Source organism: Sminthopsis crassicaudata, chromosome 1 (assembly GCF_048593235.1).
Source record: "Sminthopsis crassicaudata isolate SCR6 chromosome 1, ASM4859323v1, whole genome shotgun sequence".
Classification (NCBI taxonomy): domain Eukaryota; kingdom Metazoa; phylum Chordata; class Mammalia; order Dasyuromorphia; family Dasyuridae; genus Sminthopsis; species Sminthopsis crassicaudata.
Window position 1 is genome coordinate 178,994,685 of NC_133617.1, and position 14,438 is coordinate 179,009,122.

The window sequence follows — 14,438 nt, forward strand, 5'->3', positions numbered from 1 at the left end:
ATTATTTTCAATCATGCCCAACTCTTTATGACCTTATTTGGGGTTTTCTTGGCAGAAATACTGAAGTAGTTTGCCATTTCCTTCTCTAGCTTATTTTACAGATAAGGAAATTTAAGGCAATCCAGGTAAAATGACTTGCCCAAGGTCACACAGCTAGTAAGTGTCTGAGGCCAGATTTAAACCGAGTTCCAGGCTGGACACTATATTTATTGTACAACCTAGCTATTTTAGTCTTTCCTTATATTGTATTGAAATATCTCTGACTTTTATCCATTATTCTAGGTTTTCCCCTTTGGCATCAACTGGAGAGTCTAAACTCATTTCTACATGGATAAATAAAGATAGGAACTAGACCCAATGATTTAATTGATATAAGGAACTTACAGATGAAGAAACAGCCCTTCCCTTACCAGTGCAGGTCGAACCTTTGTTGTAGCTTATTTATGGCCTTGAGTTGCCTACAGCAGTGGTTTCAAACTCAAATAGAAACAAGACAAGGATACTTGTGGATGCATATGATTTCAAAAAATATATATTTACATTATCTATGTTCCATTCTATTTTTATTTATATTGTTAACTATTTTCCAGTTATATTTTAATCTAGTTGTAGCACTCTGAGAAATGGTTCATACCTTTTGTCTAGCACTGAGATGAAAATTACTTAGCCAGGATCACACAGCTAATATTTGTCAGAGGCAAGATTTGAATCAGATCTTCCTGATTTCAAGACCAGATCTTTATGGAATATGCCATATTGCCTCCACATGACATTCTTTCAAATGCTTAAAATTTTATTAGGCTTCCCTTAATTTTGCTCTCCAGACTAAACATCCTTAATTATTATAACAATTATGATTTGATTTCTAGTCTTTGACCATTCTGGTTACCCTTTCCAAATATTCTTTAACTTCTTAGTATTGTTTGTAAATGCAACTCCCAGAACAGAAAAAAATATATTCCATATAGCCTGACCAAGACAGCATATAGCAAGTCTGTATGTTCAAGTGGTCTGTAGTATAAATGCCCTTATGCCCTTATATCTGTTTCTGCCTCCATTGACACAGCCCCAAATGTTTCCCTGTCTCTGATTCCTGGAGGTCCCCCATGAATCTGTCTTTGCAATACTTAGTGCTATTCTGTAACTCCTCATCACCTCCTAAGGCCTGCTATGTTTTAAACTCTAGTGAAACATATGAGATCAAATTTGCTTCCTTTAAAATTTAGGAGTAGCTAGGTAGCAAAGTGGGTAGAGTACTGGACTGGAAGTTAGAACTGAGTTCAAATTTGGCCTTAGATACTCACTAGTTGTGTAGCCCTGGACAAACTCTTTACTCTCGGTTTGCTTCAGTTTCTTTAACTCTGAAATATGAATAACAACACTTACCTCCTTGGCTTATTGTGATAATTAAATGAATAATTGTAAAGTGCTTAGCACAGCACATGACATACAGTAGACACAATATAAATGCTAGATGTTGTCATTACTATCATTGCCATTATTATTTCCTGCCCACCTTACTTGTCACCAATACTTTTCTGTATCTGAGGCTGTCACTAAGAGTTAGGAAGAGGGGAATCAGAGCAGTTAACAAATATTTGGGGCTAGTCATTATACCAGACTCTGGCCATACAAAGACAGGTATTGTTTAACTTCAAAGATATTATATTTTAATAGAAGAGACAATATGTAAGCAATTATATAAATACAAGAAAAATATAGTAAAAATAAATAATAAGTACTTCTGGAAGGTAGGAATTAATGGGAGGGAAAGATTTCATGTAGAAGGTAAGATCTAAGAAGAGGTGAAAAAGGAGATCATTCCAGAAAACTTACAGTCAAGATACAACAAGGTCAGTGGCTGGATATGGATCATAGAATACAATGGAAGGGAATAAGAAGGCAGGAAAGGTTGGAAAGGGCCAGATTTCAAAGACCTTTAAAAGACAAACAGGGTTTTATCTTTGATCTCAGAGGTAATAAGGAAGCACTAGAGCCTGTTGAGTATGAAGGTGACTTAGTTAGATCTGTGATTTAGGAAGATTATTTTTGGTAGCTGAATGGAGAATAAATTGGAGTGGGAAGGAAGGCCAATGAAAAGGCTACTGTTATAGTCCAGGTGTTAAATAATGAGGGTCTGTCTCAGGCAGCCTAGCTGTCAAAAAAGGAAGTGTAGAAGTTCTAGAAATAAACTTCCTTTAGTAAATTGTAAACTCTTTTAAAGGCAGGGCTTGGGGGGTATGTGTGCATGTGTGTGTGTGTGTGTGTGTGTGTGTGTGTGTGTGTGTGTATCTTCAGCATCTATTGCAGTACCTGGGATGAAGCAGGAGCACAAAATCATAGATTTTGAGTTGTCATTTTCTTTCTTAAGTTCAACATAAAAAAATTCCCAAAAAATAAGTGAATAATTTCTAAATGAAGAATTGAAGTTTAAAAAAAGATTTAGAGCTAGAAGCTTACTGAAGCACATAAACATAGGATTTGAATTTGGGTCTATGACTCAACTTGGCACTCTACTGCATTATCTAGCTTTCTACGTTTAAGATAGATGAGTGGAAAAACTTTGAAAGCAGATGACTGTCTCATGGAGAGACATGAAGATTTAATGTTACCTACTTTATCAACTCATATTTCTGTAGTACTTCTAACAGTACATCATCTTCAAGATTAGCTCAAGAGATGGGTAATGAAAGTATGATTGTCCCTGCTTTAGAGATGAAGAAATTGGGAGTAAAGATAATCAGGGCCTTACTTCAGAGTTGGGATTTCAACCCACACAAGCTTTCTGACTTCAGACCCTAAACACTTTCCATGGCACATATCTCCTCTATTGATTGAAATGCTATATCATGATGGTGCATTAGAAAGAATGACAATTTCAGAGCTAGAGGAGCTAGAATTAAGTCTCACTTATGACACTGTTGAACAAATCGCCTAAGCTCCATGGGCCTCAGTTTTCTTATCTGTAAACAAGGAATTGGACTAGATAGCCTTTGAGGTATTTTTAAAAATTTAACTCTATAGCTATGATCTCTGTTAATATTTCTTGAATTACATTTCCTCCATTAGAACATAAGTTACAAGAGCAAAGATTGCTTTGTTTTGTCTTTGTATCTCTATTATTTAACATATTGTTATTGTAGGTTAGTCATTTCATTAATTTCTGATTCTTTATGACTCTATTGGACTTTTCTTGATGAAGATAATGGAGTGGTTGCCAGTTCCTTTTTCAGCTCATTATACAGATGAGGAAACTGAGGGAAACGGAATAAAGTGGCTTAGTGCCCAATGTCACATAGCTAATAAGTGCCTGAAGCTGGATTTGAACTCAGGCCCAGAACTCTAGCCACTGTGTCAACCTAGCTGCTCCTTTAGCATATTTACTATCTATATATTATACTAAATTATACATATATATTATATATGTGTGTGTTTGTGTGTGTGTGTATATATATATATATATATATATATATTAATACTGTTGTATAGTAAATGCTTATTAATTGATTGATTCATCCTTGCCACTGCATGACCTAATTAAAGAAAAGAGGAAAGAGGGGAGGAAAGAAAGGCTTCCAAAATAACCAAGAACTTGTTTACTTCTGGAAGTTTTATGGTCAAGATCCTAGTCTAAAGATGATGGAGATGGGAAGTAAACTTGGACTTTCTGATTTTAGGTCAGTTTAATGACCTGGTCAGATACTTTTACACTGAGATTTGTTATCTCAAAACTGGGTAGTCACAATTGGTGAGGAAGGTGTCTGAATAGACTGTTGGTGAGTGGCCTGAAATTGGGACTGTATTTTTCTGAGCACTGACATTCATGTGTGTTTTTTTTTTTTTTTTTTTTTTGTCCAGCATGTAGCTGTGAGCTCAGGCAGCGGGCAGAGTGACCTGGAGAGAATGAGCAGTATTCTGGAGGCTGTGCCACAAATTAAGTATATTTGTCTAGATGTGGCCAATGGGTATTCTGAACACTTTGTGGAATTTGTGAAGCTTGTCCGAGCCAAATTCCCAGAACACACCATTATGGTAGGTATGGCAGAACATGCTGTGATTGGTGGAGAAGGAAAGGAGAGAGGGATTCTGGGAGGTAGCAAGAAAAGACTGAACTAGATTTGGGCTCTTGCTTGTATCAATACCTCTTGTAAAAGAGAATGATTTGGGAAAACTCAAATGGCTGCTGTTATTCTTCTCTGTCTCTTACCCAAATGAAGTCTATTAGATTCTTTAAAACATTAGCTCTTAAAAAACAACAACAACAACAACAACAACAAAAACAGCATTCCCTTTTCCCTTTTTAAATATTGTCAAGTATTCTGGATCTAGTAATACCATTCCTCAACATGTCATTTGGCCTCTAAAGACATATAATAAATTTTGTTAATGTAATACTTCAGAAGATCTATAATTTTATCAAGATAAACACTCCTTTATTGTTACAAATTGCAAACTTCTTAACCTTAGTATACAACTTAGGATTTTTATGACATTTATGCTTTATGGCATTATGAAACGATATTATAGATATTATGCTAATAGATATTATGCTAATCCTCTGGTAAGGAATTTCAATGAGCTTAGTTGGGCTAGTCCTTAGAGGCTAACCATCCCCATTGTTAGTGGTCTCCTTGTATTTGAATGCTTTCTAGGTCATAGGCTCATAAACTCACATATTTAGAGCTGATTTTAAAGATCATTGAGTCTGTTAACAGAATTTTACTGTTTTGGATCCTAAGCTGTGAATGACTGGAGCTGTACAAAGCAGGCCTAGAAATTTAGAGATCAAGTAGGGATTTAATTAATCATTTTCAGAATAAGGAATACAGTTTGCAAGCTATAAGTTCTCCTGGAAATCTCCACCTGTTATAGGAAAGGAAGAGATTTTATATACAAATCATAAGTAGAAAGGGAGGGAGAAGGTGGTTTACATAATACAATCATTTTCAGGGCCTAAGTAGTTTCTTATGCCAAGCCTATGAGAACAGGACAATATAGGTGTTCTCCAATCCTGTGAGAACATTTCTTAAGTGATTGTTTCAAATTCTTAGTGGAGGAAGAGGACCAGAGTTCTGTAATAGGAATAGGTTCTGCAATCTTTGATTCACTTCAGTTAATACACACAGGAGAGTTATGTCAAAAACTTATATTTCAAGCTATGTTATAAGATTATAAGATTCAGATTCCAAGTCAGAGTTTGCTGGAAAATGCTACTTCTAAAAAAAATATAGATTATTAAATTATGAAAGTACAACCCCTCATTTAACAATTGAGAATGAGGAAAATAAAGGTAAAGTGATTTGTCCAGCTTCATGCAACAAGTAAATTTCTAGGGTGAGATTTGAACCCAACTCCACTTGCCTTATTCTATCCTATAAATTTTAGAATAATTTACAATCATTGACAAGATTCAATGTTCTAGTTTTGATAAATCTCTGTCCTAGAGGTCTACAAATGTATTTGTTCATAGAATAGTATCATTCTTTGTTGTGAAGAATCTTGGCATAAGAGAGAGACTCAATTAGAAATGTAGGTTTTGTGTAATTGGGAGAGAATGGAACATGGAAGTAGAAGTTTCAAATGATTCCTGGGACACAGAGGAAACCTGAGTAAATGAAATACTCTGAGAGCCAGTGTTCTAAGACAGTCAGCAAAAATTTTGTTAATGTAATGTAAGCAAAAGTAATAGGAATAATGATGATCATAACAACAACAATAACTAGCATTATATAGCACCTGCTATATGCTGGGCAAAGTGCTAAGTACCTATAAATATTTCATTTTTTTCTCACAACGACCCTGGTAAATAGGTACTATTATTGTTCTTATCTAACAAATGAGGAAACTAGAAGATGTAAAGTTACATGGGAACTCAGATCTTCCTAATTTCAGGTCCTTCATTCATTGCACCAGTCAGCTATCTCTGAACACATTTCCAAGCGAACATATTTCTCCTTCATTTTGTTCAGTTATGTTCTCTTTGTGATGTTGTTTAGTTGAAACCTGTGGAACAAAAGTATAGTTGAAGCCAATAATTGATTGCTTAACCCAGGTTAAAGGTCATCAAATGATTGTCTCCACATTCTGGAAAGGAGGAAATGGTTTGGGTTGTAAACTCGAAAGAGAAGATAAATTAATAGTTCATTTTCTGTGCTTTTCTGGGGAGAGAGGAAAAGGGGCAGGGAGACAGAAATTAGGAAGAAACTAAGAATTTGGTTAGAAGTAATTATTTTGCAGGCTTTTGGTTCATATATGTCTTTATACACATACACACACACACTTTTCATATTTAAAAAATAATTTTACTGATGCTTTGTGTGACTTTGGTTATTTCTCCTTTGTGTTCTATCCTGCCCCCACCCCAAGAATACATTTAAACAAAATAAGAGCAAGATTACCAGACCTAAGCTGACCAGTATGTACCACATTCCACATTTTGGGCTTATATTTAGATTTATTTTTGTTTCTTTCTTCTTAGTTAACATAGCCAGTTCTGGATCAGTGATACAGATTAATTTTATCAAATATCTTTATTGAACTTCATGAAACCTCAGTTTATGAATATGAGGTAGACTGTATTAGAATCAGGGACTCTTAAATGTTTTTGGGTCTTGGACTTCTTTGTCAGGATGAAGAAATCTATGGGCCCTTTCTCAGAATAATGTTTGTCATCTACATTCATAATTGGAGGAAATGCTAAAATTTCCTTGGAGGTTAGTGAAAATAGAGATATATTTTTTTTCCTCATGCAAGTTCACAGACTCCTAAAATTTCACTTCCTGTGAAAAACTCTTGCCTAAATAATAAATATTCCTTTTTATATCACCTTTGGTATTTAGCACAGTAAACTCCATACAATAGTTATTTAATAAATATTTGTTGAATACATAATTAGAATAATTACTCCTTTTATTTTCTAGATAGGCTGTAATGTTCTTTTCTCTAAATTGTAATTGTTCTCTGGGAGCAGGTTTCTTGGGGAGCTTCTGGAGGCAGCCTTAGTTTCAGTTCAGTTCAATAATCCCAAATGCAGCCAGAGGTCCAAATCCTTTACTGTCTTTTTCCAAATCTTATCTCCTTCACTTGGGGCTCAGCTAGTTTTCTGGAGGCCTTCCGGATCTTGGTTTCAGTGTTCTTAACAGGACAGCCTGACACCACTTCTCTGTCTTCCTTTATTCTGCCCAATTTGTGAATCTCCTTGACTGAATCCTGACTCTGAATCTCCCGAAGTCCTCTTTGGCCCTGAGAGCTTCTTGCTTATATGCTGCACGCTGAATGCACACCAATCGTTACATCACTAGGAAACCATTATTTGTTGTAGGATTAAATCAATGCTAAATTAGTTTTAACCATCATTTCCTCAATTCCACTCAGTACCTTGTTTCAAGTTCTGGCCTATAACATCTCCTTGTAGGATTAGATCAGTCATACTGAACCATGGTAAATTAGATAATTATTGTCTCTATTCATTCCAGTGATTTAGCACCTTGTAAGAATCCTAATAGGAGGCACTTCCATAGTACCTCCAGTCTGAGATGTTCCAAGAAATATTTGAGAACATAGATCAGCAATCTTATTTCAAATTTTTTAGATAAGCATTTCCTATAACATTGTTGAATACCCATGTTTGTATTTACCCAATTTATGTAATGGTATTTTGAAGTTAGATATCTGGAGATCATTAAATTTAGGTTAATTCAGGGTTAATTCCTCATTTAGACACCAACATTACTTTCCATGTGATTTTTCAATTTCATTTTTTCTGATGGGAAAAATGATTTTTTATTACTTCATAAAATTTAATATTTATTTTTAAATTTTTAATGATGCCTCTTGTTTCTATCTTTATTTCCCAATATGTCCTCCCTACCCCCTTTGCAAAAGAGATATTCTTTATAATACAGAGATAAAAAAAATAAAAACCAGTTAAATAAAACTAACAAACTAACAAGTCTAATATTACATGCAGTGTTCCAAATTCGTGATCCCCACCTTTGCAGAAAAGAGAGGGAGGCACATTTAGCATTTAGAACTCTTCACAATTTGACTCCAGCCATCTTTCCAGATTTATTTCATATTACCCTTCCTGATATACTTTATATTCTATAGCTAAATTAGTCAACTTGCTCTTCCCCATATGCAATATATCCTATCTCTCAACTTCTTGATTTTTTATGAACCTGGAATGTTTTCCCTCCTTAAAATTATTTTCTTTCCCCTGAATCTCTAGATCCCTTCATATCTCAGCTTGGGTTCTACTTCTTACCTAAAGCTTTGCCTAACTTCACCAATCTCTTTTTCATTATTACTTTGCACATCCTTTTTTTTTTTTTTTTTTAGAAAATTTGTTTATTTTTAATCTTTATTTTATTTTAACAATTTCAATAAGCATTGTTTTATGAATCATGTTGGTAAAGAAAAATCAGAGCAAAAGGGAAAAACCATGAGAGAGATTAAAAAAAAAGCCAGAAAAAAAGAAGTGAACATAGCATGTATTGATTTGCATTCAGTCTTCTTATTTTTTTTTTTTTCTGGATGCACATGGTATTTTCTGTCCAAAGTCTATCAGGATTACTTTGGATCACTGAAGCACTGAGAGGAAACAAGTCTTTCATAGTTGATCATTGCACATTCTTGCTGTTATTATATACAATGTATTCTTGGTTTTGCTTGTTTCACTTAGCATCAGTTCATGAAAATCTTTTCAGGCCTTTTTAAAATCAACTTGTTCATCATTTTTTATAGAACAATAATATTCCATTGTCTTCATATACTACTTGTTCAGTCATTCCCCAATTGATGGGCATCTACACATTTTCCAATTCTTTCCTACCACAAAAAGAACTATAAAAATTTTTGTACATATGAGACCTTTCTCTTCCTTTATGATTTCCTTGGGATATAAACCCAGTAATGGCATTGCTGGGTCAAAGGGTATGCACAGTTTTATAGCTGTTTGGGCATGGTTCCAAATTGCTCTCCAGAATGGTTGGATCATTTCACAACTCCATTATTATGGATTTCATTAATATTCCACATCCCCTCCAAATTTATGTATTTTCCAGTCATCTTAGTCAGTTTTAGAGTTGTGAGGTGGTACTCAGAGTTGTTTTAATTTTCATTTATCTAATCAATAGTGATTTAGAGTGTTTTTTCATTTAATTATAGATGATTTTAATTTCATCATCTGAAAATTATCTATTCATATCCTTTGACCATTTGTCAATTGGAGAATGATTTGTATTCTTATAAATTTGACACAGTTCTTTATATACTTTAGAAATAAAACCTTTATCAGAAACACTGGCTGTAAAGATTTTTTCCCAGCTTTCTACTTCCCTTTTAATTTTGTTTATGGTGGTTTTGTTTGTGTAAAACCTTTTTAATTTAATATAATCACAATTGTCCATTTGCCTTTCATAATGTTCTCTAGTTCTTCTTTGGTCACAAATTTCTCCCTTCTCCAAAGATCTGTTCTTCTAATTTGTTTATGGTATCATGCTTTATGGCCAAATCATGTACTCATTTTGACCTTATTTTGGTATGGGCTGTGAGATGTAGGTCTATGCTGAGTTTCTGACATATTATTTTACAGTTTTCCTGGTAATTTTTTTTCAAATAGTGAGTTCTTATTCCAGAAGCTGGAGTTTGAGATTTTATCAAATATTAAATTGGTGTAGACCTTGTTTATTGTGTCATATGTATCTAATCTATTCTACTGATCCACTACCCTGTTTCTTAGCCAGCACCAAATGATTTTAATGAGTGCTGCTTTATAATAGACTTTAAGATTTGGTACTACTAAACCACCATCCTTTGTATTTTTTTCCCCATTAGTTTCCTTGATATTCTTGACCTTTTGTTCTTCCAATTGAATTTTGTATTATTTTTCCTAGTTCTAAAAAATAATGTTTTGGCAGTGTTATTTTTATTATCTTAGCTTGGCGTAGCCATGAACAATTTATATTTTTCTAATTGTTTAGCTCCAATTTCATTTGTGTGAGAAGCATTTTGTAATTGTGTTCATATAGTTTTGTGGTTTATCTTGGCAGGCACATCCCCAAGTATTTTATTTTGTCTAATGTCCATGTCTAAATGGAATTTCTTTTTCAATCTCTTGCTAATGGACTTTCTCAGTAATACATAGAAATGCAGATTTTTCTAGTTCTATAAAATAATTTTTGGCACTTTGATTAGTATGGCACTGAAGTAGACCAATTAATTTCTTTATTTCTTTATATATGCTTTATATTTTATATATATACATATATATAAGATTTCTTTATAAATGTTTATATATGTATGTGTATATATGCAAGTATATCATCTATCTATGTATGCCACTTTGTCCCAATAATATCCTATTTTTCTCCAAAGAAGAAATATTTTTATTGTCTGTTTTCTGGAAACATTATTTATTTGTTATTGCATTTAGTTGAACTTCCTTATGATGATTTTTCATTTATATTATTGCAATAAGATGTATTCTTTTTTTTTTTTTTACCCTGAGGCAATTGGGTTTATGTTGCCTGGGATCACACAACTAGGTTAAGTGTCTGAGGTCACATTTGAACTCAGATCCTCCTGACTTCAGGGTTGATGCTCTATCCACTGTGCCACTTAGCTGCCCCAAGATGTATTATTCTTTAGATATTACTTTGCATAGGTTCATTCAGATCTTCCTAATCTTTTCTGAATTCCTTATATTAGTAATTTCTTATTGCATAACAATATTCCATTGCACTTATATCCATATTTTATTCAGCCAATGCTCAATTGATAGGCTTCTACTTTGTTTCTAGTGCAAAAAAGTGGTACAAATAATATATTATAATTTTATTTCTGTCTTCCACAAGGTATGTATACATCACTTGTGATATGCTTGTATAAAGAAGTATAAAACATTTAGCCAATTTTCTTATATAATTTCAAATTCATATTCCAAATATTTGACCAATTTGCACTCCCATGTAGAGAGTATTAGTGTTAGTCTTCCTACAGCTCATCGAATATTAATTTTGCTTGATTTTGTCACTTTTGCCAGTTTTTAGCATGTATGATGACAATTCAGAATGGTTTTGATTCACATTCCTCGTATGATTTATGTTTTGGAATATGTTTTCATATGGCCATTTTAAATTTGTAATTTCTTTGAATTTCATTTCCCCCCCATTTCCTTTGAAATCTCTGGGAAATAATTCTTCACTGTGTGTGTGTGTGTGTGTGTGTGTGTGTGTGTGTGTGTGTGTGTGTGTGTGATTTCTCTCTAAATATTGAATATAAGATTTTTATCAGTAATAGGATAAAAATAGGTATTAGATCTATAATTTCACTGAGATAGGAAGTTCTTGGTGAGGGATTTCTTCTTTCACTACAAGTAGAGCTCTACCTCTTCTACAACTTAGCGTCTTTGAGATTTGCCTAGATCTCTGAGATATTAGTGACTTTCCTACATTAGTGATAATGTATCAGAAGTGGGACCTTAACTCAGGTCATTCTAGTTTTGAAGTCAAGCTTCTATCCATTATGACATGCTATCTTATCAATGATATTAGAGGGAAATGTTTTCCCTACCCAACAGAACAGATTCTGTTCTAATTCTATATTTTGTTGATGAAAAAGTTTTTTATTTTGTGTAATTAAAATTATATTTTTTGTTTTTTATGATCACATGTGTCTTTTAATTTAGAAATCTTTCCCTAACTAATGCTTGATAAGAAACTCCCCAAAATAAACCCAAATAATTTGATCACAAATTCCCTGTTTGACAACATGTGTAGGAAAAACTGGAAAGTTTTCCCCAACACCTTCCATACAACAATAAATTCAAAATAGACACACTACCTAAATATCAAAGATTTCCCATAAGAAAAAAAATGAGAAGAGAACCAGATCAGGTATCTTTCATATTTGAGAGTTTTTAAACAATCAATCAATATCATAATATCCAGAAAATTGGCATAGATGAGAAAATATGGAAATAATTAATGTTGGAAGGTTTGTGAAACGAGATATACTAAAGCATTATTGGTAGAACTATGAAATAGTCCAACCATTTTAGAAAGCAATTTGGAATTATGCTAAAAATATTTTTATTTTACTTTTCAATTCTAAACCACCTTGCATTTTTAGGTAGATATTTCTTATTATTTTAAAGAAACTTTTTTTTATACTTATGCTTTCTAGTATTTTTAATGGAAATGAGTATTTTATCAAAAGCTTTTCCTATATGTTTCCATATGATTTTTGTTACTTTTGCTGTTGATATAATCAATAATGATAGTTTTCCTTATGATTAATATATAATCCCTGCATTCCTGGTATAAATTCTACTTGGTCACAATGTATAATCTTTTAAACTTATCATTGTGGTATCCTAGCTAGTATTTTTTGCTTAGGATTTTTGAATTATGTTCATTCCCATCAGCTTTTGTTGTGCAGTGAATTCTTTTTTTGTGTGTGTACAGTGAATTCTTAATCCAACATTTTAAATCTTTAGGTATGCTAAAAATTTACTGTAAAGTATTCATATCCTTTGACCCAATGATCTCACTGTTAGTAATATGCTTCAGAAGAATTCAAAGACAGAATAAAAGGCCCTTTATACAACAAAGTATTTGTAATCACATGTTTTATGGAAAGAACTGTAAAGAAAAGTAAATGGCCATTAAGTGGGGGAATGGTTAGACAAACCAGGGGACATAAATATGATTCAGTATTATTAGGTCATAAGAAATTATCAATATAACGAATTCAGGGAAGGATGGAGAGAATTGCACGGATTAGTGAAAAAAGAACTAGGAAAATAATATACACAATTCTTATAGAAGTATCAATTTAAATAAGATAAAAATAAATTCTCTTTTAATTTTATTGACCAAGTTTGGCCTGAAAAAAAAAGATAAGACAATAAATACCTTCTCACTTTTTTGCAAAGAAGAAGGATCAAAAGTATGAAATATTATATGCATTATCAAATTCTGTTGATATTTTGATTGTGCTAAATTTTTTCTTTTTCTTTTTTTGTTCTTTGCTGCAATATATCACTATCTGGTATAGTATGTAGCACACAGTAATCATTTGATAAACACTTTTTGTCTTGGTTAGGAAGGAGAAGGAATATATTTTGACTTACCCAGAATCATACCGCTAATAATTGTCAAGTGTCTGAGACTGGATTTGAACTTAGATACTACAAACTCCAGGACTCCTGAATCACCTATCTGCCCCAAGAAAAAAATATATTTTGAAATAAAGATAATGTAGAAACAGAAGGCATCTAAAGTAACAAAAAACAAAGAATTATTTCTTTAATTATTTCCCAATTTTAAAAATGGTCTTTTGATTGGAGATTGTTTATCCATTTTCAGTTTTTTGGTCAAAATTAAAGTAAACCAAGATACAAAGATCCAATCATAATCAATTTATTAGTAAATCACAAATTCAGCAATTGTTATGGGCCAGAACTCTGAAGGCCTTCCAGTGTCTTGGTTTCAGTGGAGAAGTGCAGGAGACTAAGCCAGCCACCAAGAGCCTGATTGAAGATGGAATTGAATCTCTCCTTCCCCCAGGAGAGCCACCAGGAACCTGATTGAAGGTGGAAATAAATCTCTTCCAGTCCTTGCTGGCTGTTATATACTCCATTATCATAGGTGTGAATCTTGTGGAACTATATTAAGTACTAAGTACATATACTGAACTAAAGAACTGTTAAGCACCATGCTAAACTAGATAGCCATTGTCTTGTCAATTCCACTGATTTAACACCTTGTAAGAATCCTTATTTCAGAGTTCTGGCCTATAACAAGCAATAAATAGGATTTTAGCTTTCTCAGAAAAGTTAAAACCAGGAGATGAGGCAAACTAGTTTTTTTGTATTTTTTTTTCCTTCTGGGAAATATAGAACAAAGTAGCAGACTTCATAGGTGCGACTTTATAGACAGAAAATAAGTTATGATTGGTTACAAAGTGTAAAGAAAACTATGTGATTGGTAACATTGGAAATGGGGGGACAAATATCATTGTCTGTAAATTGGGAGTGTAGAGCAAGTAACAACCCCTCCTTGTCATTAAGGAATACTAATTGATTTTTGGAGCCCATCTGCCTCCTGCAGGGCTTGTTAGTAGAAGAGAAATAACAAAATTCCTGGTGACCATCTGCATCATGCAAGGATTGTTAGTGAGATAATAGAGGTCCCTTAATTGTACATGGCTATGTAAGGTTCATCAGTAAGATAACAGGTTGTTTTTAATTGTACATGGCTATACAAGATTCATCAGAAAGATTACAAGCCTCCTTTAATATACAAGGTTATACAAGAATCATCAGTAAAATAATAGATCTCCCTTAATTATGGATGGACAGTTAGGTAGATAATATATTCTTTTGGATTAAGATTTGATTTATGGGGCACCATAGATCAAAGAAGGCCAAACTT

At 33.1% G+C, this 14,438-nt stretch overlaps 1 protein-coding gene across 1 annotated transcript in view; it reads left to right on the plus strand.

The window, feature by feature from the left end:
* The window catches only part of GMPR (guanosine monophosphate reductase), a 78,384-nt gene that overhangs the window by 15,369 nt on the left and 48,577 nt on the right, over positions 1-14,438 (plus strand). The window contains exon 4 of the mRNA XM_074272286.1: positions 3,859-4,032. Coding sequence (XP_074128387.1) covers positions 3,859-4,032 — 174 coding nt within the window. The remainder of the gene's footprint in view (positions 1-3,858; positions 4,033-14,438) is intronic.